This window comes from Anabrus simplex, chromosome 10, assembly GCF_040414725.1.
Source record: "Anabrus simplex isolate iqAnaSimp1 chromosome 10, ASM4041472v1, whole genome shotgun sequence".
Taxonomy (NCBI): domain Eukaryota; kingdom Metazoa; phylum Arthropoda; class Insecta; order Orthoptera; family Tettigoniidae; genus Anabrus; species Anabrus simplex.
The window spans coordinates 13,875,765-13,901,051 of NC_090274.1; the positions used below are offsets into that span (position 1 = coordinate 13,875,765).

General features: G+C 40.5%; 1 protein-coding gene across 3 annotated transcripts in view; it reads left to right on the forward strand.

Moving 5' to 3' along the window:
- Positions 1-201: 201 nt before the first annotated feature.
- AnxB10 (Annexin B10) overlaps positions 202-25,287 on the forward strand; it is a 63,335-nt gene continuing 38,249 nt past the window's right edge. For all 3 annotated transcript variants that reach the window (XM_067155116.2, XM_067155117.2, XM_067155115.2), the window contains exons 1-2: positions 202-360; positions 25,089-25,154. In XM_067155116.2, the coding sequence (XP_067011217.1) occupies positions 25,137-25,154 (18 nt within the window). In that variant the 5' untranslated portion in view covers positions 202-360; positions 25,089-25,136. The remainder of the gene's footprint in view (positions 361-25,088; positions 25,155-25,287) is intronic.

Sequence of the window (25,287 nt, forward strand, 5' to 3'; positions counted from 1 at the left end):
AAATCAAACTAAAATAGAGACAGAATCCTAAATCTCCTATTCAAATACATGATAAGTCGTGATTGTAGGGAAATAGATTAAAAGTTGATGTGCTAAATGGTCGCCTCGAATAGGTGAACTCAAGGCCTCCTACACCGAGAAGTTGGAGGCACAGCGTTAGACTCGTCCGTTCTCCACGAGATGGCAGCAGCTCCTACGTCACACGCAGACAGTCGAGCTGTGCGCCCTCCATTCCAACTACAAGCTATTTTCGCTCCTGACTCATTTTACTTTCGGAATTTTTGTGCCGTACGTGAGAGTTCCGTGTTAAACGTAAAGAGGTCAATTATTGGTGACACGTTCTCCAGGGTCAAGGTTCGGGTAAGTACTGTCTTGGCTTTGCATTCGGTCGCCTGGTCTATGTGCAGTGTGTGTGATACACGTACTTTAAGAAGACAAGATTCCTTTAAATGGGCGTAGGTGTAGCAGTTTGTAACTAACCCCACTAACAATAATCGTCGAGTGCCAGAAATGAGAGAAATATTGTTCACAGAAGGTAGAAGATTCAAGTTTTAAAGAAATCGCTTTGGGAGTAGCAAATCTGGAAATAGTCAACTGCTTCTATGTGTCGTATCGGTATCAAACCCAAACCCCGCAAGATTCTGACTTCGACAGGACATTGCTCGTTTGCGTGGGGGGGGGGGGGGGGGAAGCAATGAGGATTTTTTTCTTAGAATGTTTTCTCTATTTGACTCGAAGCTGCGTGTGTTCACACTGAATAAGTGATATCTCTTTTCTTACACGATGTTTACATAGACCTTAGCCTGCTTGGGAACTGTTTCGTTCATTTACAGTGGAACCTCGCAAATTCGAAATTTTGGATAGCCCGAACAGATCCGTGACAGAGGTAAAAATTTAAAATCCCACTTGAACGTAAAGACTGTGATTAGTCATAGAACAATAACTTATAAATGATTATTTAAGCTAGCACTTCGCAGGATAGAATCCATGTACAGTAGAATGTATTGTTAATAAATTCTAGTATCCTGTCGTTCAATGTCCGGATTTAGGGTGCTTAGGCCCTGGACACAGCCCATTTTGACGCCTCTAATTGCATTACAAGTGAAGCCTACAGGATAGTAATACAATATAAGGATAGTAAATTATGGATTTACAAAGTCGGCATCTTTAAGGTAATGTACTGCTCGACCTAATGCCATCGATGAATATTTAATTAACTCATTGATTTGGAAAGATCCTCTCTCATTTATGTGCGAGCAGCGCAGGAGTAATGCGTTGTGTTAACGTTGCCTATTGAAAAGCATTCCGGGCGTGATCGTATCGTTTGTATGCGTCAAGTCGGTGTGTTTCAGAGAGGATACAACAATAATAGTACATTAAATTACACTCAAATCTTCCAATACCTGACCAACCACCTCTCGCCTTGCCCTTTCATATCCTAATAGTACAACATATTACAGGAATATCCCCAGAGTATTTTCCTAAAGTCATTAAATGGTCCAGAAATATTCTGAAATATTTATACATATCGGTACCTATGCTTTTTATAGGGTAATATTCTTCAGTCACGACTGATCTGCATTGCCTCTTACTTGTTTACCTAGCAGTTTCTTAAATGATTTCAGAGAATTTAGAAATTTATTGAACATCTCCCTTGGTTAATTAATCCAATCCCCGACTCCTCTTCCTGTAAATAAACATTTACCCAAATTTGTTTTCTTGAATTCGAACTTTATTTTCATATGACCTTTCCTACATTTAAAAACACCGCTCAGACTTATTCGTCTACTAATGTCATTCTACACCATCTCTACTGACAGCTCGGAACAGACCACTTAGCCGAGCAGCTCGTCTCCTTTCTCCCAAATCTTCCCAGCCCAAACTTTGCTACATTTTTGTAACGCTACTCTTTTGTCGGAAATCACCCAGAACAAATCGAGCTGCTTTTCTTAAGATTTTTTCCAGTTCATGAATCAAGTAATGCTGGTGAGGGACACATACACTGGAACCATACTCTAGTTGAGGTCTTACCAGAGACTTATACGCCCTCTCCTTTACATCCTTACTAGAACCCCTAAATGCCCTCATAACCATGTGCAGAGATCTGTAAACTTTATCTACAACCTCGTTGATATGTTTACCCCAGTACGATCATTCCTTCCGGGCTGAGTGGCTCAGACGGTCGAGACGCTCACCTTCTGACTCCAACTTGGCTGGTTTGATGCTGGCTCAGACCGGTTGTATTTGAAGGTGCTCAAATACGTCAGCCTCGTGTCGGAAGATTTACTGGAACGTAACAGAACTCTTACAGAACAAAATGCCGGCACCTCGGCATCCCCGAAAACCGTTAAAAAGGTAGTGGGACATAAAAATACAATGTTATTATTAAGATCGTTCCCTGTATTAACACATAGGCATTTACAGTGAGGTACTTTCAGCCCATCGACACTGTAATTAAAATTAAAAGTATTTTTTTGGAACTTACAACCTGATTTTTCACCTCTTTCCATCATACCATCGTCTGGTGTGCAGCTCATAACATTGTCGAGGTGATTTTTTTTTGCAGTCGCTTGTATTATTAAGCATACAGTTGTAAACATGAAAAAACTCATTCAAAGTAACTTTATTTAACGATATTAAAAATGATAATTTTAAAATCTGAGAAATCTGTTTAATAATATGACAGACAGGGATAGGTACTATATTTTATAATTAATACATACAAATAATAAGTATTTCATTTCAATTAAAAAGTAAATTAATTAACATTAAAACATTGTTGTGATATAGGCCCTATAGCAATTGGCGAAGTTTACGCCCCTCCAAAATTCGGCGACCAACAGCCCCATTTATAAATCCGTCACTAGGTAGCTCTAACAGAAGTGAAGCTATAATACAGATAGGCTACTTTCTGTATTGTACTTACAAAACGCGTTTTGTTGCATTAAAATTGCTGTATTTCCTATTCATTCAGGTAATTTCACATGTAAATGAAAACACAATAACTCCCACGTAACTAGAAAAATCGGTCATTGTCTTTTTCCCTAAGGAAGTAAATTTGCTACGTTGCCTTGTGGGATACAGTGCAACATCCTTTTGCAGATGATTGGCCTACGGGCCGAGTTGCTAACGGTAATATTCTTCCCGAGTAACTTGTGTTTTACCGACTTCACGTCAGCGTACTTCGATTTGACAATTGATTCTTTTGCTGTAGGCCCCGTAATTGTTTGTTTTTTTCTAATCATACAGATATCTGGTGTAAAGCACTGTCATATGGTAGGCCGATATCAAACGAGCAACCAGTGACCCGAGACTGTGAGATCATATCTGAGGGCGGAAGAATTACTGGAAGTTAAGCTCTCCCTCGCTGGGATTCCAATATTGGACGCTGAGCAGACTGAATATCGTCGTTGCCGGGACAAAACCTCCTATGTGATAATATTTTTGGAGATATACTGACCCGCAGCACATTCATTATGAAGAGCGAGAATGCCTTGATAATATTCACACAATATTGCACCTTAGATGACAGAACCTTACCGGCCAAAGTTCTAAGCTAAACTATTTCACATAGGAGGTTTTGTCCCGACAGCGACGATATACTCCCGAACTCCCGTAATAACTACTTACGGTTTTTGGAGACGCCGAGGTGCCGGAATATTATCAGCCTGTAAATATACCGACTGTAGTATTAACATGGATATGTTTTTGCGCTAGGGGTCGATCTAGAATTCTTCATTTCCTCACCGCAACACAGTTGTTGGGCAACATTGTGATCCTCGCGATAGAGCTATTCTCTCCAGTGCTAACTTTTTACAGTTGTATACGGTCGTCCATTGTTTATATCCGTCATAAATATTATTTTCTTCGTCTTAATCTTCTCCTTTTGGCCTCCATCCTTCCCTCCATCAGACTGCCGCACCAGTTTAAAATCTTAGCTAGTGAGCTATGAGCCTGTTCCTTCTAGTTTCTAATCTTTATACCAGCTGGTATTTTTAATTCAAACTTGTCAGCACTTCATCGTTGCTTACCCTTCTGGTCGAAGGTAATTTAGCATGCGGTGCCAGAACCATGTTTCAAAGGCCTTGATTTTCCTTTTATCCCTGCCCACCTTTCTGACCCATACAGTCCAACACTCCATACAACTTTTTAAAATGTATTTCTTGCGAAGCAGCAATGATTTTTTCTTGCCTTGTACTATTCTGCGTCTTATCTCCTTTACACCCTTGTTTCTGCTAAAATGAAGCTACCAATGTAAGGGAATTGTTTCACTTGTGGCAGCTTTTCCCCGCTCAACCTCACTTCTGCATTTCTTTCTCCATGTATTGTACCTTTCATTACTTTTGTTGAAATCGTGTTCCGACACGACTGTAACCATGGCAACGGGTGTTCATCTATGTATACTAGGTCAGTAGCGTCATCTGTACGTCGCTATAAGAACGTAAGCTCTTGAGTTTCTCATGTAGTAACTCCAGAGATGTCCATTATTATATGCTTGTCTGTATAGCGGACTAAAATGTAAGGGCGTTTTTTCAGTTCGTTGCAATACCATCGGACTGAACGGATATTGTTAAGCGCGGATGAGATACATTTCAATAAAACGTGCATGAATAATCAATTAACATAGCGTACGCTAAACGTAATAGCAGTATAATCATTTTGGTAGTGTTATGATTTAAAACTGGGTGGTTCGTAACTAGTCACCTGATGGTGTAGAAAAATAGCGAAGTTTAGATATTAAAGTTCTATAAAACACTTTATACTGAAGATGAGATTTTAACAACACACAACAGAATTTCGTTATCTATAGTGGTAGATTAATAAAGGAATTTAAAAGATTGGAACAAGCGAGGAAAATTCTAGATTCGTGTGCAGAATAGCTCATTTTGCCATGCTCTGGATAGTCTGCGTAACAATGGCAGGCGTGTAATGATCTGACGTCGACACTCATCATCCTACAAAGATTCATTACAATCGTGTAGTAGGAGCGACTCCAACCGCCCGATGAATGAGATTTAGCGTAGACGGTTTGTCTCCTGTTGAACTGTGCGAGGTGGGAAGCGGTAGGAAGAATACGGATGTACCGTAGGTAGCCGATAAGTCAGCTAAGTCAGGTTGGGAAGTTTTACCAAGTTCTTCCACTTACTTGTGCCAGGTTCCTCACTTTCATCTATCTTATACTTTCTTTGATCAATTCTTGTTCTTTTTTCGAGCCCGACGGTATTAGGTACCGAGGCCTAGGGAGTCTTTCATTTTCACGCCCTTCGTGGCCCTTGCCTTTCTTTGGCCGATACCTTCATTTTTCGAAGTGTTGGATTCCTTCCGTTTTTTAACCTCTCGTTAGTGTTAAATAGAGGATGGTTGTCTAGTTGTATTTCGTCTTAGAACAATAATCACCAGCACTCTACCGCCAGAGCTACTGTGGCCGCCTCTATAAAATAATAATCCTGCAATTAGTTGGTTAACAACTCGCATCTTGCAGGATGTCCTTCAGTGTCGGTGCCAAGTTACAGTATTTGAATGAATGCATGAATATTTCACTGACCTACCATGTTGACCTTTGAACATGAGTCTCACGACACTCTGCAGAACGACAGACGGAGTGAGAGTTAATAGGATGCCCTTACTCTTATGTTCCAGGGAGTGACAGTACGGAATTTACTGTCAGCTGTCGTGGCGTCCTAAAACTACTTTACACAACACTTAAGTCTCAGATTTGTTCATAATTGAAAATAAATACAACACTTTCCTTCATGGAAATGAACTTCAAAATATAGCCTAGGTTTTTTAAATTTATTTATCTTTTGCAAGTTTTCATTCGTATCCAAAAGCGGTATGTGAGACCTCCTAGCGGATGACGCCGCTTCTCAAGCCAACGAGATTTGTAGGAGTGATTTGAAGTGCAGAGAAGGTGAGACGATAGCCGGCCGTGGTCTATAAAAGGCCACTGGTAAATCGAACCTACTCTACTTTGTGCAGAAGTGACCTCAGCAGAGAATGATAATTTTAGTCTAATATAGGCTACTGTAAGTGTGTGCAATTTTTAAGAACATTTGTCGAGGACTAAGTTTCCGCTTTTTGGAGTGTAGTTGAATTCGCTCTGTCTTCCGGCGAGTAATGCTTTCGCTGAGCGTGTTTTTTCGTTCATGGTTTAATTTTGGGGCCGATGGCTATGATATCAGGCCCTTTTAAACAAGCATCACGATTTCATTTTGGAGCTACGAAACGAACAGATGAGATACTTGACAATCAATCAATGTTCTGCAATTCTCCATCAATAATTGTTTAGCTAACTTCATCTTAAACATTTTCAAAAAAGTTGGAAATTTATAAAACATTTCCCTGGATAGTGTATTCTAATCCTTATCTCCTCTTCGTATAAATAAATATTTGCCCCAGTTTATTCTCTTGAATTTAACTTTATCTTCATATTATGATGTTACGTACTTTTAAAAGATCTACTCAAGTTTATTCATCTACTAATGTCGTTCCACGCCAACTCAGCACTGACAGCTCGGAACATAATACATAGGTCGAGGAGCATCTCGTCTCCTAAGTCTTCCCTGCCCTAAGTTTGCAACATTTTTGTAACGCTACTCTTTTGTTGGAAATCACCCAGAACAAATAGTGCTGTTTTCCTTTGGATATTTTTCCAGTTCTCGAATCAAGCAGTCCTGGTGACTGTCCCATAGGTAAAGACAGAAGAAGAAAAATGCGTGATGTCCACAATTCTAGCAAGTACTATTGCGGAGCGAAAACACGAAGCGAGTTGGCTGTGCGGTTACGGCCTGAACTTGCATTCGGGAGATGCTGTGATCGAATCCCACACTCGGCATTCCAAATGGTGGGGCCGTATCGTGAGCCCTCGGTCGCTTCCTTCTGGTTCTTAACTCTTTCCCATCCTTGCATCACTGAAAAGCTTTCGATGTGTTAGTGCGGCGTTAAAGAAGTAGCAAGCATAAGCCAAAACGTTGCTACATAGCAATATAAAACATTCAATTATTATTAATATTACTGTAAAATGTTAAGGCTGAGATAAATATGTTAATTGAATTATCTCTACAACACAAGATACTAGTGGGTTTCATTTTTATACATTATTTTTCTTTAATATACCGTATGTATATATATAATTTGTTTGTTTGTTTGTTTGTTTGTTTGTTTGTTTGTTTTCGACGCTTTTGACCATTTTAATGCCTCAACCCCAGTTGCAGGACCTGATATTGAGTTGGTAACAGGCAGCTCCACTTAACACTAATCAAAGGACGAGTACGAAGGATGACGAAATTGTCTAACGGGCCATGAACGGCTGCAAAATAGACTTCCAAAGTGAACAAGGGTTGAGCAAAGGACGTCGATTAGGGAAAATGTTCTTCTAAACTTATTGGGGTCCGCATTTCACTTGGATCTGACCCACTTTTATAGTCGAATGCCCTTCCTGACGCCAACCCTGTATGGAGGGATGTAAACACTATTGCGTGATTCTGTGGTGGTTAGTAGTGTGTGAATGTATTAAGACACCCAGACGGCGAACTAGAGGAATTTCGACCTTCCCGTTTACTCTAGGCCTGCTAATTGGCAGAGTAAACCGAATCTCTCTTGAGCATCTATGGCTGAGTTGTAATTAATTTTGTCTGGTAAACATCGCCCCTTCAAAAATCCGACTACCTCTGCCGGATTTCAGCCCGCTATCTTGGGATTCCGAAGCGGACACTCAAGCACTCATCCACAGAGCGAGTATAAAATTTCATAACATTCACACCAGTAAACTACTGACAGTTTCCTTAAGAACACAATTCCCATCCGAAATCTGCAGATGTATTCTAACCTTCATCAAGTCTGTGTGCGATGTGTGCAAATTCCTGTTTTTGTTGACAGTTCTCGTTGGAGCTTTAAACGTTTGACCTTAGAACGTGACACGCTTGTGCTGATAAGGATGCTTGTATGATAGTGTTGATGCCAAGGATCTTGGTGAGTGTTGCACGATCCGCTTCATTTTACCTGGAGAATCGTACCACACCAGACAGCAGTTAAGGATCTTCAATCAATCAATACTGATCTGCATTTAGGGCAGTCGCTCACGTGGCAGATTCCCTATCTGTTGTTTTCCTAGCCTTTTCTTAACTGATTGCAAAGAAATTTGAAATAAATTGAACATCTCCCTTAGTAAGTTATACCAACCCCTAACTCCCCTTCCTACAAACGAATATTTGCCTCAATTTGTCCTCTTGAATTCCAGCTTTATCTCCATATTGTGATCTTTCCTACTTTTAAAGACACCACTCAAACTTATTCGTCTGCTAATGTCATTTCACGCCATCTCTCCACTGACAGCTTGGAACATACCACTTAGTTGAGCAGCTCGTCTTTCTCCCAGTTCTTCCCAGCCCAAACTTTGCAACATTTTTGTAACGCTACTCTTTTGTTGAAAATCACCCAGAACAAATCGAGCGGCATTTTTTTTTATTTTTTCTATTAAACTTGTTCATATGCAGTACTTATAGCGGGCTAAATGTGTAACTAAAGCACAATTGCACTACCACTTTGAAGCTTCAGAACAGCACCTCATTTCTCAAGAGTAACCGCGGACAGAACAGATGTTTGTCAGGCCTTCAGACTTGAGATAGGCGCGTGCGCGGCAGCCATGTTTTACCCCTTGCACCCCTTACCCCGCATCACGCGACTTCTCATCAGACGACCATATTACATGGCAACCACGACCGGAGCAAGGGAACTGGCTTCAGTTCAAACGTAGTCGCTGGAAGTAACAGACGATTAGCAGCTTTAAGGTGACAGTGGAGGACTTGCTCATAACATCAGTTCACAATCATTTACGCAACGTAAACGATATTGTACAAATATGCGCGTGATTTAAAGCGATCTCACAGAATGTGAGGATGTTCCTGTAGAACGAAATATGTTATCCTTTGTTTATCAGTGTGCAGTTTTTTTTTTTCAGATATATTATAGTGGCATATAGGCTGTTATAATTAATGTTTTCGACAGGGTAAAAAGTTTTAAAGTTACGTTAACTGAGTCAACATTGAAAACTAGACTATCGCTTCCGTCTTAGCAAACTGTTCAAACATGATGTCCGTGATTGCATTGCGCTTATAACCTATATTTGGCTTCATTGTCTGAATTTGCATTTTCACATTTTAACAAATAAATGGCACGTATTGTTGAAATCCCTTAGTTTTAAAGGAGACGCACAACTCTCCACTTGTGGGCGAGTAGAAGAACACCTCGACAATGTTGCATGATGGACAGGAGAAAATGAATGGTATGATTGTAAACGGAATGAAAAATCAGGTCGTAAGTTTTACAAAGAGGAAAAGTTCTGTTTTAATTACGGCGTTTATGGGGTGGAAATATCTTATGGGGATCACTGTAAGCATCTAGGTATTAATATAAGGAAACATTTTCATTGGGGTAATCACATTATCGAGGTTGTTAAGGAATGTTACATATATCTTCACATATTATTGGAGTATTTAGTGGCTGTAGTAAGGGTGTAAAAGAGAGGGCGTGTAAGTCTGTGGTAAGACCCTAACTGGAGTACGGTTCCACAGTATGGAACCCACACCAGGACTTGATACAGCCACTGGAACTGATGCAAAGAAAAGTAGCTCGCTTTGTTCTGGGTGATTTCCGCCAAAAGAGTAGCTTACAAACTTTGGGCTGGGAAGACTTGGAAGAAAGGAGACGAGCTGCTCGACTAAGTAGTGTGTTCTGAGCTGTCAGCGGAGAGATGGCGTGGAATGCCAATAGTAGACGAATCGGTTTGAGTGCTGTCTTTGAAATTAGGAAAGATCACAATATGAAGATAAATTTGGAATTCAAGTGGAAAAATTGGTGCAAATTTTCGTTTAAAGGAAGAGGAGTTAGGGTTTGAAATAATTTAAGAAAATACTAGGTAAAAAACTGATAGGCAGTCTGCCACCTGGGTGACAACCATAAGTGCAAATCAATCAATGAATGAATGATTGATATTTTAGATCATTTCGTATTCTCTAAAGGCCCAAATACACCCTAATTATACAGATTTTATTAAATACTATTCTTTACTACTTGACCATTTCTAAAACAGTTTACATCCCTTGATAGGAACATGTGCATACAAACGTTTCACAATCAAGTGCTTGGCGATTTTTGAAACATTACTTGCTACTTACTTATCATATGGCTGTCGGGCTGAGTGGCTCAGACGGTTGAGGCGCTGGCCTTCTGACCCTTACTTGGCAGGTTCGATCCTGGCTCAGTTCTGTGGTATCTGAAGATGCTCTCAAATACATCATTTTGTCGTTAGATTTACTGGCACGTTAAAGAACTCCTGCAGGACTAAATTCCGGCACCTCGACGTCTGCGAAAACCATAAAAGTAGTTAGTGGGACGTAAAGCCAATAACATTATCGTATGGCTTTTAGTGCCGGGAGTGTCCGAGGACATGTTCGGCTCACCTGGTGCAGGTCTTTCTATTTGACACCCATGAGTTACCTGTACGTCTGGATGTGGGATGTTGGTGATGAGGAGGCAGGGAGAGGGTGAAACCTGGCGTCGGCTCGTAGCCTACTGCTGCTGAATAACACCGAAGGGTCTGGTGAAAGATTTACTTCCCCATCCAATGGACGAATCACAATCAACAGCCCTGCCGACAAATATTGTGATGGTGATTTTTTTTTCAACCAACGGGAATCGAACCGCTCAGCCACGGTTTCAGACGTGTTAACAATCATGGCCTCCTGGTGGGCAACTGGGAACGTTAACCAGAGAGAGGAACAGCTTTCAACTGTCCAGCGGGGATCATGAAGTCAGAAAGATACGTGCGGTCAGTGTGTGGAGAGGGTTATGTGATGGTAATTTTGTTGACAAGGTGAAAGGTGCCTTGTGATTTGCTTGCTAAGTAACAAACGGGAGAAGCACCCACGCTGAGAAAGTCCTGGTGAAAGGTCCGTGCCCCAGTACGTGTAGCAGACAGTCTGCCAAGTTCAAGCAAGGTTGTGTGCAGTATTTACATGAAAACACCTGCCAATCCTCACTGTGTCACATGTGGGGCAAGGACCCTAGCCTAAGGGGGAGACAATACAACTTCTGCTAGTCCACTTTCTTGTAATTATCATGATGTACCAACTATCCCGATTGAAGCGAGAGACTCCCGAATTTTGGTCCTCCTCCCTCTCCCCTGATCGTGGAGACTTATCTCCTGATTTTGAGAGCAGTCTCGTTTGTGGTTTGAAACTACCAGGTTTTTCCTTATTCTTTAAGTAGCTGGAGAGAATTGATTTTGAGTGGGCACTGGTTGGGTAAATGAAATCAGCTCCTGCTGATCTTAAATATGACCGAATTTCTAACGTAATGCTTTATATTTTATCATTTGCACATAGCAGTGCCGACTGAGAGACACTTTTAACATGTTTACAAGGACAAAAGCACAGTTCAGATTAATAAATCCCGAAAAACAATCATTGGAAAAAACAACCACCTTAAAACTATTCGGCAAGGTTTTGAGCAAATAATTTACAGTAGTTCTGAATTTTTGAAGAGGTCTAAGGCAGTTAGGATGAATACTCATGTGTTCAGATATATGTACTACAATAAAAAAATAAAAAAATAAATAAATAAGGGGACTTATGTAATAGATCAGTATAATGTGTTAAATATTCAATTGATGCAAGCTGCGTCATCAATTACGGGTCGTAACATATCGCGATAAACCGTAGTCTTCTGGTTTTTTTCTTTACTTTTGAAAGTTGGCACGTCTGAGGAAACAATATTTCGCGTTATTTCGCGAAATAGGGTGGACCCCATCGCAATAATTTCGCTCAAATCGTTTCCTAAAGTTTTTCATAAAAAGTTTCATTCGTGAGATTCGTGAATGATTTACGTGAAAGGTAGATAAATAAAGAGAAGCAATATTGATAATCATTCATTATTCCTTATGTAATCCTGATTAGAACTATAATATAGCCCTAATTAAAATTACATAACAAATTACCCTTTCAGCCTACATGGCCATAGCTTTCACCCTATGTGGCCATACCATTATGGGATTTTATAGAATATTAGTACGAAGAGATACTTGTGTCGAAATGAGAAATCCTTATTCTGTCTTGTTTCCCTTCACACACGTGATACTGGAGTACAATTTCAAGATCGTTATTTTCCATGAATTTCGCTGCATTTTCGCACTTAATCGCAAAAAATAAGTAAATTTCGCTTTAAACTGGCCTTGTCGCTGTAATTCGCGAAAACAAAATCACTCATTTCTTAACCAGAATCATATGATTGGTTAAGGTATTTCAAAATTGCTTCAAAATATTTTTTGTCGCGTTTATCCTTATTGCGAAAAGATCATGCGCCTACAGTAGGTATAAAAATTAAATGCCCTCTGTTTAATTTCCGAAATACCGAGCGAGTCGCTGTGTGCTTTGGGTCCCGTAGTTGTCAGCTTGCATTCGGGAGGTAGTGGGTTCGAACCCCAGACTGCCGACAGCCCTAAACATGGTCCCATATTCGCACCAGGCAAATGCTGGGACTGTACCTTAATTAAGGTCACGGTTACTTCCTTCTCGCTTCTAGCCCTTTCCTGTCCCATCGTCGCTATAAGACCTGCCTGTGTCGGTGCGACGTAAAGCAAATTACATCCCCCCAAAAATGTTATTTATCTAACAAGTAGGTCTGTATTAGGCTATATTCTTCCAAAAAAAAGTCTGTATTACTACATTTGATCAACAGATCGTTTAAAAAATCCGATTTCACAAAACTTGCTGTTGGTTTTAATTTAAAATGAGGTTAAGTGTAGGCAAAAGGGTGAGGCACGTCAAACATTTATTTCGGCTCCGCAAGCATGGTTCTTGAAGATCATGATGGACTTCTCGAGTGTGGTAATGGCGATGTTATAGAAGAAATCTCTATTCAGCCCAAAGGTATTGCAAAAGTTGACAAAACATTTAGGTATGGTTCCTCAAGCACCTAACATCAAGCAGATTAGAGAGATCGATGAGTGCTTATACTTTTGCTTATAGAAGTCCACCGTTTTTACATAAATTATTTTTTTTTTCCGCATCGACTTCTTTAAACTAATTATATAACAAATTTGAAATTCTGGAAATATAAGTTTTGTGACATTAATCCTCTAATACATCCTGTCTTGGAACAAGCATTGTTGCGAATTCCTAACATGACATCGTAGTAGGTAACAATCGGCATAGATTTCGCTGTAAATTATTAAAACATCATTGAGAAGTTGCTCATAGTGAGAAATGTTACTCCGTTGCTAACAGAAACAGGTCTCAAGAAGCGCCCGTGGGACCATTTTCTTCCTGATGACATGGCCGAAGTGATCAAACTTCATTCTCTATGTGAGGATTTCGATCTCCTTGTTCATGCGACACAGCACTCCCATTTCGGCGATTCTGACAGTTATTAAAAATTCTTCAGTTCCCACAACTATACTATGTGGGTATGAGAAGGCAACGGGAAACTACTCCCATTATACTCCCCAGGATATAGCATGGTCCCAGTGTTTGGGAGCCCTTCAGTGGGCAGGAGGTGCTAAGAATCTCCAGACTCGTCATGAGACGAATAGTAACCTGGAACAAATGAAGATATTAACATACTGAGGCAGAGTTTTAAGTAGGAACAAATTATTCAACTTGGTAACTGTTCCCGGAAAAGGGCGACTTCTGGTAACAGCGTTCATAGGTCATCAGTCAAGTTGTGGCCCATGCAGAAATGGGGCTTAACGGAGAACAGCGAGCTAAGGGGTGGAATAAAAATTATACTCTCTTTGGGCCACGCCTATAGCTCTGAGCTCACGCAAAGGTGTGTTATTCAGGGAGACGCCCAAGCGATCGATGTTCAAACTTAGTTGACTGTTGTTTCATGAAGCCGGGCCTGTGGTGTAGGGGTAGCGTATCTGATTCTTATCCGGAGGCTTCGAGTTCGATTCCCGATCAGATCAGGTATTTTCACCTGGATCTGAGGGCTAATTGGAGGTCTATCCAGCCTACATGATCACAATTGAGGAGCTATGTGACGGTGAGATGGCGGCCCCGGTCTAGAAAGCCAAGAATAACGGCCGAGAGGATTCGTCGTACTGACCACACGACGCCTCGTAATCTTCAGGCCTTCGGGTTGAGCAACGGTCGCTTGGTAGGCCATCCCCTTTCGGGGCACGATGGGGTTTGTTTCTTTCGCAATATTACCATGTGTGACAATTCAGGGCTGGGTGGGCGGCCTCTCACAGGAAGAGGCCTACGAGGTCACATATTTCCTTCAAACTTCAGGATGTTGTTCTACGACCTACGCCAAGAATAAACACATACTGTGCGTGTCCGAAACTTTGTGTCATTGGTCCTTATTTAACGAGAAAACGGTCCAACGGCCAGCGTCTCTGACTTCCACGCGGCTGCCTCAGGTTCGAGGCTCGGCGGCCATCGTTAGTTATTTTCCTACCCAAGTGACAATATATATCTACTTCCTTTAAGACTTTATTTCCTAGTCCATCTCCTGCATCGCCTGACTTCGTGTGATTGCACTCCATTACTTTCGTTTTGGACTTATTTATTTTCATCCCGTACTCCTTCTCCAGGACTCTGTCCATGCGATCAGCAATTTCTTGATCTTCTGCAGACTCAGATAAAACAACAATATGATCGGCAAATCTCGGGGTTTTGAATTATTTTCCTTGGATTGTGATTCCTTTTCCAAATTCCTCAGCAAAAGTATCAGTAAAAGAAAGAAAAACTGCTGACCAAATTCGCGCTCGAATTCTTGCTTGTTGTTTTAACTTCCAGTTGCCAATGCGGTAGCAACTACTCCACTGACACAAGTAGGGAATATCTGTAGAAATAAGACTGCGAAAGTTTGAGGATAGATTTTAAACATTAAAGTTTGAACAAAATAAGGACCATTGGGGGGATAAACGTTCGAACAGGAGTGAAATATTTCTTAATGAAGGCAAAATCATTGAAATTGGAACTCTTTTCTAGAAAACCACATGGCAACCTTGTGAGCTTTTATGGTTCCTGGGAAAATTGTTCCTAGAGATTTATTGAAAAAATGTTACTATCAGAAATATGTAATGTTAACTGATAGATGAGTGGTGCCATCATATTTAGGAACGTGGATATATATTTCTGGATTCGGTAGAGCTTACTGTATTCAAAGTGAAAAACCGAAATATGAAATTTTTAATGACTTTTCACGTCCAGGTACCCGTAAACCACCGCGTAACTCCCGCTTGAAGTAATTAAGTTGGTCAATCAATCAATCAATCAATCAATCAATACTGATCTGCATTTAGGGCAGTCGCCCAGGTGGCAGATTCCCTATCTGTTGCTTTCCTAGCCTTTTCCTAAATGATTTCAGAGAAACTGAAAATTTATTGAACGTCTCCCTTGGTAAGTTATTCCAATCCCTAACTCCCCTTCCTATAAATGAATATTTGCCCCAGTTTGTCCTCTTGAATTCCAACTTTATCTTCATATTGTGATCTTTTCTACTTTTATAAACGCCATTCAAACTTATTCGTCTACTAATGTCATTCCACGCCATCTCTCCGCTGACAGCCCGGAACATACCACTTAGTCGAGCAGCTCTTCTTCTTTCTCTCAATTTTTCCCAACCCAAACATTGCAATATTTTTGTAATGCTACTCTTTTGTCGGAAATCACCCAGAACAAATCGAGCTACTTTTCTTTGGATTTTTTCCAGTTCTTGAATCAGGTAATACTGGTGAGGGTCCCATACACTGGAACCATACTCTAGTTGGGGTCTTACCAGAGACTTATATGCACTCTCCTTTACATCCTTACTACAACCCCTAAACACCCTCATAACTATGCGCAGAGATCTGTACCCTTTATTTACAATCCCATTTATGTGATTACCCCAGTGAAGATCTTTCCGTATATTAACACCTAGATACTTACAATGATCCCCAAAAGGAACTTTCACCCCATCAACGCAGTAATTAAAACTGAGAGGACTTTTCCTATTTGTGAAACTCACAACCTGACTTTTAACCCCGTTTATCATCATACCATTGCCTGCTGTCCATCTCACAACATTTTCGAGGTCACGCTGCAGTTGCTCACAATCTTGTAACTTATTTATTACTCTATCCAGAATAACATCATCCGCAAAAAGCCTTACCTCCGATTCCACTCCTTTGCTCATATCATTTATATATATAAGAAAACATAAAGGTCCGATAATACTGCCTTGAGGAATTCCCCTCTTAATTATTACAGGGTCAGATAAAGCTTCACCTACCCTAATTCTCTGAGATCTATTTTCTAGAAATATAGCAACCCATTCAGTCACTCTTTTGTCTAGTCCAATTGCACTCATTTTTGCCAGTAATCTCCCATGATCCACCCTATCAAATGCTTTAGACAGGTCAATCGCGATACAGTCCATTTGACCTCCAGAATCCAAGATATCTGCTATATCTTGCTGGAATCCTACAAGTTGAGCTTCAGTGGAATAACCTTTCCTAAAACCGAATTGCCTTCTATCGAACCAGTTATTAATTTCGCAAACATGTCTAATATAATCAGAAAGAATGCCTTCCCAAAGCTTACATACAATGCATGTCAAACTTACTGGCCTGTAATTTTCAGCTTTATGTCTATCACCCTTTCCTTTATACACAGGGGCTACTATAGCAACTCGCCATTCATCTGGTATAGCTCCTCCGACCAAACAATAATCAAATAAGTACTTCAGATATGGTACTATATCCCAACCCATTGTCTTTAGTATATCCCCAGAAATCTGATCAATTCCAGCCGCTTTTCTAGTTTTCAACTTTTGTATCTTATTGTAAATGTCATTGTTATCATATGTAAATTTTATTACTTCTTTGGCCTTAGTCTCTTCCTCTATCTCGACATTTTCCTTGTAACCAACAATCTTTACATACTGCTGACTGAATACTTCTGCCTTTTGAAGATCCTCACATACACACTCCCCTTGTTCATTAATTATTCCTGGAATGTCCTTCTTGGAACCTGTTTCTGCCTTAAAATACCTATACATACCCTTTCATTTTTCACTAAAATTCGTATGACTGCCAATTATGCTTGCCATCATGTTATCCTTAGCTGCCTTCTTTGCTAGATTCAATTTTCTAGTAAGTTCCTTCAATTTCTCCTCACTTCCACAGCCATTTCTAACTCTATTTCTTTCCAGTCTGCACCTCCTTCTTAACGACGCAGGCACTCCTTTCGCTGCGTCGTCAGTCCTCTATGTCCGATAAAGCCTCCATTGAGTGTGAAGGGAATCACACTTGAAGACTTTCTCGGAGGCTACTTTCCGTTCTCACGGTAATGCAGAGCAGCTTCTGAACCCCGCGGCGATCACCACCGCGTTTAACCTTTCACAGTCCGTCTGTGAAATCCTCATTGTTCGCGGTTCTCTCTCGCCTTATTTATAAATAAAATTATAACTTTCTCTGTACGCTTCCAATTATTACCCCATACTTCGCTTTTTACCTCGCATGAGATTAACTAAAATAGGTTCAGTTCTTTTTTTGTGGGTGTGTGAGAAACTGCTGTTTTGAACATCAGCTTCACAAACTCCAATGGAATTACTTTCGACTTGAAAATTTGTGGGAATACCATCTTGCTAATTTAATAGGACTTTGGTGTCTGTCCGTAATTTAATAATAATGCAATTACTTTTACGATTGCTGGAGAGGCCGAGGTGCCAGAATATTGTCCCGGAAGAGTTCTTTTAGACGCCAGAAGATCTACCGACACGAGGCTGACATATTTGAGTACTTTCAGATAGCACCAGATTGCGCCAGGATTGAACATGTCAGAAGGCCAGCGCTCTTATCTTGTCCATGCATTCATTTCTCATCGCGGTTTGTAGAGGTTGGATAATATACGCGATGCGGAGAAAATTGTCTGTCTGCCATTCGGTTTGGACTCAAGTGTTTCATGAAACATGCCAATATTAAAGTAGTTAAACCCAGAATTTCCCTACAATTGGTGTTTATCTCAACCCGCTAAGTATGTAAGGCCACCCCGCAGCTAGGGACAAGCTACTTCCTTCTACACGCAAATAGGCTACACTGGCCGTTTCTTCCTTACAAACTTGTGAGTAGTACCATCTTGTGTGGAACACCATGAGTCTTCGCTACTTTTGATTAGTACCCCAACATGACAAATACCATGGTTCTACTTTACTCCCGACATGTACCATTCTGTGGGGCCTTAGACGTGAATTTAGCACCCCTTCAGACATCATCATTGTGCTTTATAAATGGTCCCTTGGTCAGTAATACTCTACCTTCTTTTTGAGTCTGATCCACTGTTTTGTTTGTTTGTTTTTTTTTTTTTTTTTGTTGGGTTCATGTCCATTCATTCTTCATGACATTTTTTATTTTATTTTGGTCAGTGGATGAATTTGAATTTTTTGTTATTCATTTCGTACCATTAGGGGCCGATGACCTCGATGTTAGGCCCCTTTAAACAACAAGCATCATCATCATCATCATCATCTTCCTTACAATAGCGGTTGTATTTGGTACTTCCTTGCCTTCTGCTCGCCGCGTAGAATCGAAAGTACCACGCGACTACATGAATGCAAGCAAGACAAACTACAATATATCAGACCTTAATGCAGCTATCGATATTAGCTAAAATGGCGCCGCGATCGGTTTGTTCAGATGTAAACATGAGCATGTGCGAAGCATCAGTTTAGACCTTCTCTTGGTTTGGTTTGATTAATTAAACGTTAGTGTAGTGATGTATTTATTGAAATTTGGTTTTAAAACCATTTTGATATACAGTATTAGAACGTGTCGATCGTGTTGTGTGTCTGGATGTAATTCATATTACAGCAGATGTGCTCACATTCAGATCAAGATTACTTAATGCATTGCGATTTCGTACTTGCAGATAATTTGTTAGGGTGCATTAAAACATTCGAGGATAAACTTTGTGAATAGAGAGGATGTTTTCCATCTACTTGATGGTACTACTTTTTTCGGATAAGGCCAAAACTGTGTTAGTGCCTATCAATGCCTAGCCTACTACATTTCTTAGTTACTATACCTTTTGAGGTTTTTAAAAGTGAGGTTATAAAAAGTAATAAAGCTATTTATTTTATCTTTGAATGAAGATTATATTATATCCTCTTTGTTAAATTAGAGGACAAGGTATCAACTGATATACTGTCACTTGCATTCCGTATTTACCTTGCCAACGATTTGGGTGTTAAAGTGCTTTATACGAAAATGCATATGCCACCAGAGAACTTCAAATCGACTAGCAGTTTCCCGCTGGCTCCACCCGCAATGTACAAAGTATGGTGTTTTCGTTACTATCCTCACGGATGTATTTGCAAAGTTTCGAGTTAATGAAATAAAGCACATGATCTGCTGTTCTAATAGAATAATATTATGTTAACAAAACACTTTAAAATAAATCACGCAAAGAAATTGAATTAAAATGTTCTTTGGAACAACACTACGCGCCGAACTGTTATCAAGTCCTTCAGAGATCTTCGTCATGGAGACAAATGTACTCATAACTTTTCTCAGAATCTACTCATTTAAGTAGTTATTACCTCAATAGAAAGCGCTTGGTTCACCGAGTGTTTTTAGACCAAAACGAACTGCGAACCTCAATTAGAACGAAATATATGATTGCTTCAATGAGAAAAAATGTTGAAGAAATGAGACGTCAAATTGAATGTGCACTCATAAATTTCCTCGGAATCAAGCAATTTGAATAGTTAAGAGCTGACATGAAAAAGCTTGATCCACTGAGTGTTCTTAGGCCAAACCTAACTCCATACATCAATTAGAACCAAAGATATGATTGCTGCAAAGAGACAAAAAATTGAATAAATCAAATAATTTGAGGAAGGCGGAAGTTAAGTGATTTATAGTACCTGATGACAAATCTGTGCATGAATACCCTTCAGTTAAAAAATGAAGGAAATCGACCGGATAGAATGGCCGGACTGACTGACTTTAGTTTTCATAATTTTTTTAAATATATACATTCTCCCATTGATTATCTGAAGTGAAAGCGACGTAGTATAGCAGTTTGGTGAATCATTATCAGAATCATTGTTTGAGAGAATTGAAATTCGTGAAAAGGTTATGTTTCTAATCAATTTCTTGAACGAGGTAGGCTATTATATTATATTTAAAAGCGTATGATAATAGAAAGGTCATTCAAGGTTAGTTCTAGATAGTATTGGTCTCTTACCCAAAGTAAAGTTCGGTATTCTGTTCGTTATTATTGACAACTTAGCAATTCAGTACGATAATCAGGAGGTTATGTTTATGTATCACAGGCTTGTTTACATTCAACCGATGCGTCGGCCATGTTGATTCTTATCAAGGTCTGATACTATTGTTGATGGTCTTGATGAAATCCCAGACTCTGCAAGGGGTCGCGTTGGTCGTCAGTCCACATCGAGGTTGGGGTTAAACCTTTTAGTAGCCTTTTACGGCAGACAGGGAATACCGTGGATGTATTCTACGCCCCATCCAGTGGGATTGTGTTTTGTTTGTTCCACAGCTACTCTCACAAAGCAGCGAATATACAGCCATAAGTAGCTGAAAGCATACCACCTGCGCTAATTTCAGCATAACATTAATGTTTAAGTGTGCTTCCAGTAAGCCGTGCTTATATTGAATAAGACTTTACTTTTGCAACATCAAAAAGTATCCCATCAAGTATTGAAGTGATAATACGGCTGAATGCGAAGATATCAATGTCAAAACCCTGATGACAGTTTCAGACAAAACTTAGTTCTGAGCTTCTACCAGGGGCGCTGTGACGAGTATGTTTAGCCATCTATAATCATCTTACATGTTCTTCTGAACACCGCCCACCGCCGTATCACACTCAATCCATATTCGCAGCCGTACGGCACAACTAGATCGTTCGGTCCTGTGTTGTTTAACGCCACTTCGGGATAATTTTATTTAGCGTATGGCTTTACAGATACATACATGCGCACGTAATTTTGGACAACATTAGGTTGTTTCTGTAACTAATTGTCTCTGGAAACGCATGAGCAAAATCACTGATGTCGCCACTTCTAGGACACTCGGTGATAATATGCTGGATGGTCTTAATAATAGTGTTGTCCTATAGAAGGCGAAGCATATCCATTTTTAGTTTACCCGGTAACGTACGATAATAGTGTATTACGGGTATAATAGAAAGAATATAGGATTGAGACGGCGGTGGTTCTGAGACCTCAGTTGCCGTTTTGAATCGCATTCTCTGTTAATCGAAAGAAAGACGGGCAGACACTCTTTCGGATGATAAATCTATACCCATTTGTAGAGTTATTTTATGTCAGAGCGTTTTTTGAGTTACATAACACGGTGTCTGCCGAGAAGCGTTTTCATTGGCTTCAGTGTGGTTTTGAAGTGTGCAGGTGGTAGGAGGGATGTGGGATACTTGGTAGTCCCTTGCACTCACAGTTCAGAATTAACGCTCAAACACCCCGACTTCTTGATGCTCCCTGGATCTTCCAATGACACTCCTCAAGCGGTTCAGCGATCTCCATGTTCAGTTGATATCCAGGAGGTAGCATCATGCTGTGCTCTTGCCCCCTACAAGTTCCGACTGTTGTTAGTTGATTATTCAGAGCAGTTGTAGTATGAAGGAAACTCTTCTTTGACTTCAGTCGCTTACGTGGAGGTCTGTGTCGTAACAATGAGTGGGTCCCACTGTGAGCTTGCATTTGGGAATAGTGGTTTCAAACCCCACTGTCGGAAGCCCTGAAGATGGTTTTCCGTAGCTGCCCATTTTCACACGAGGCAAATGCTAGGGCTTTATCTTTATTAAGGACATAGCTGCTTCCTTCCCACTCCTAGCCCTTTTCTCACAGATCTTCGCTATAAGACCTCTGTGGGTCGTTGCGACATAAAGCAAATTTAAAAAAAAATCAGGTACGCGTTTCGGTTGAACGTATTTTCGCTTGACAGAGGCTCGGTTAACGTAAGTTTCTTGAAGATCGCGGTGATGTGATGTTCTATGACGTTCGGGTAGGCTTGGTGCAATCTTTCTTTTTCACGCCCATGGGCGATCTGCGCTCGTGGGTGTGGTGGTGGTTGTGGTGGTGGTGGTGGTGGTGATGATGAAGTAAGGAGAGAAGTTATATGCCCATTTGAAGAGATTGTATAATGGGTGAATGGTTTCTTTACACTCCTACTGTGCTGTCCTTCAACTTCAGTAAGCAAATAACAACCAACATGTTTCAACATTACTAAAACAATATTGGACGCAGTTTGATGCACAAAATAAATTTCCCTGCACACGAAGCCGGGAACAGAGGTTAGGTAAAGCTAGATAAGGCTATTTTTAGATGTTACACTGTATAGAATTGTATATAAATTGCAGGGTTATGAGCAACTGCAAGGAGATCTAGACAATGTTATGAGATGGACAGCGGGCAATGGTATGATGATTAACTGAATGAAAAGTAAAGTTGTAAGTTTCACCTAGAGGACAAGTTCTCTCAATTTTAATTACTGTGTGACGGGGTGATAGTTCCGCACTATGATCACTGTAAGTATCTAGGAGTTAATACAGTACACGAAAAAATCTTCATTGGTGTTGTAAATAAAGGTTACAGAAGTCTTCATATGGTTATGAGGGTATTTAGGGGTTGTGGTAAGGATGTAAAGGAGAGGGCGTATAAGTCTCTGGTAAGACCTCAACTAGAGTATGGTTCCAGGGTATGCGACCCTCTCCAGGATTACTTGATTCGAGAATTGGAATGTATCCTAAGGAAAGCAGCACGATGGATTCTGGATGATTTCCGACAAAAGAGTAGCGTTATGAAAATGTTGTAAACTTTATAATTATTCATTTAAATATGTTGTTATCAATAATAATAATAATAATAATAATAATAATAATAATAATAATAATAATAATGGACATAAGAAAATATCATAGTGGGGTCTGACTTTTCTCTTCCCACCGGTCGTCGAAGAAGGTGCTGATTCGGTCAGGCTCCAATTACGTCTGTTCATCGTAAACAGAAAGGCTAAACGATGGTAATTCATTGAAGAAGAGTGCTTATGAAAGGAGAGCTCGGACATGAGGCTGAATCGTCACCAGATTTTATTGACTCACAGTCAGCTGTGTGCTGTCTCACTTCCTGGTGGCTGGACCACTCGTGACGTCACTGATGATGTAAGCACTGATACGTCATGACCATCGCCCTTGTTCTCAGAAGTCAGTCATGTTAGAAAAGCTCACATTCAAACCCTACTGAAATAATAAATGTGAAAATATAGTAGGAATATTTAAAATCAGGAAGAATGAACCGAAAACTAGCATTACATGGATGGACGATTGTAGAGGCACGTAGTTAATCGCAGAGGCTTGCAGACTGAACTGTCCACTATGAAGTTGTCTGTCGTATATATCCTGTTGAACGGTGAATTTATAAAAAAAGTTATACTTTCATACAATTTACGCAAAATATAAAGGACATACTGTATATTTGTAATTTTTTCTACCATCAGCAAAGCGAAGGTCGTGAGCTCACAGTTGCAATCAACAGAATTTAGAAGCAGCAGGCGTGAAAGTAGCGAGAATTATTACTGGACTCAATAGGTGGGAACAATGATAGGAGGGTACTCAGTATTAGTAAATAAAGGCTAAGTTAGGGGTGAACTCGATTTATGAAGCTGTAAGCATAAACAGGCTTCACTGGTTGGGTTACGTGACTCGAACAGAGAAGGATAAGTTATTTAGGAGAATAATTGTATGCGTCATGGAAGAAAGGTAGAGGGAGAACAAGACGATTGTAGACTCAATTTTCAATTATTTAAAGCCAAAGGATATAAAACTAAACGAGGCCACAGAACTAGTTACAAATAGAGAATTGTGGAGGCGTTTAGTAAATTCAGACGCTTCCAGCCTGAACGCTGAAAGGCATCAAAGTCTACAGTGAAGATGGTTATGATTAACAACGATTGTCCGTGTCATAACTCATTGATAAAACTAATCTCCGACCTGCAAGTGTCAACATTAGACATTCTGAACGCCCTCTTTACCCTTCGAACTCGTGCACTGGGATCCCCTTTTGGGTGGGTACGGTAGAATAATATACACGGCATCGCCTGCCTGTCGTAAGAGGTGACTAAAAGGGTTCTCAGGGGCTCTTAACTTCCAAGTGCCGGTTGGCAAGCATCGGGTCCTGAGCTGAGTCCTGGCATTGCTTCCACTTGCGCCAGGCTCCTCACTTTCAGGTATCCTGTCCGACCTCCCTTGGTCAACTCTTGTTCACTTCCACCCCGACAGTATGACGTATGAAGGCCTAGGGAGTCTTTCATTTTCACAACCTTCGTGGCATCGTCTTTCTTTGGCCGATACCTTCATTTTCGAAGTGTCGGACCCCTTCCATTTTTTTCCCTCTGACTAGTGTTAATAGAGAATGGTTGTCCAGTTTTACTTCCTCTTAAAACAATAATCACCACGATTAGTGTTAATAAAGGATGGTTGTCCAGTTGTACTTCCTCTTAAAACAATAATCACCACCACCATCACGCATTAGAAGTCTCATTTTTTCTTTGTGTACATTGACGTAAGCCCGCCTTGTGGCCGTGATCGTTAAAGCGTCCGTCTGTTTGGTCTGACTCAGTGGTTACCCGTTTCGAGTCCCGTTGGTGGAAACAGTTTTCACCCTTGGAATGTTGGGCCTGCACGGCTGTCGAGGTAGTGGTATACAGTGTTTAATCACTAGATATGGTACCAAAACCTGCATTCAATTCCAACCTTTCCACAGTTGGTGATTTAATCCGTCGGATGGAGACGTTAAGCCTTGAACGGACCTCTTGGTCTTGATCATCCTGCGCAGGTCAAAGAGAACGATCTACATCAGTGTCCTCGGACTTTCCCGGCAGTAAAAGTCGTACGGTAAAATAAAACATTGTACCGTCGCATGTGACGTAGTAAATCCTTCCTTTGCATGACGTAACCTTGACGTAGAAGTTCTGGTCACGCGGTTGAATGAAACATTCCTCCACAGTTAATCATCGCGGCCGACCTTCTGCTGTAATAATGTATTGTCTTGTTTCCTTGCAGAACGTTGTGGCTGGCCGCGCACATCAGTCGTAGAGGAAGTCCAGCGCCATGGCTGTCGTCTATAACGTGAGTAACAAACTAAATCTACTAATTATTACTGTACAAGTGAAATAGGGACAGGCAGTGTCGGAAGTGAGAGAGTGGTTCCTATCGCCAAATAACATGCTGTCTCTGTAAATGAAATATCTGCACAAAAACA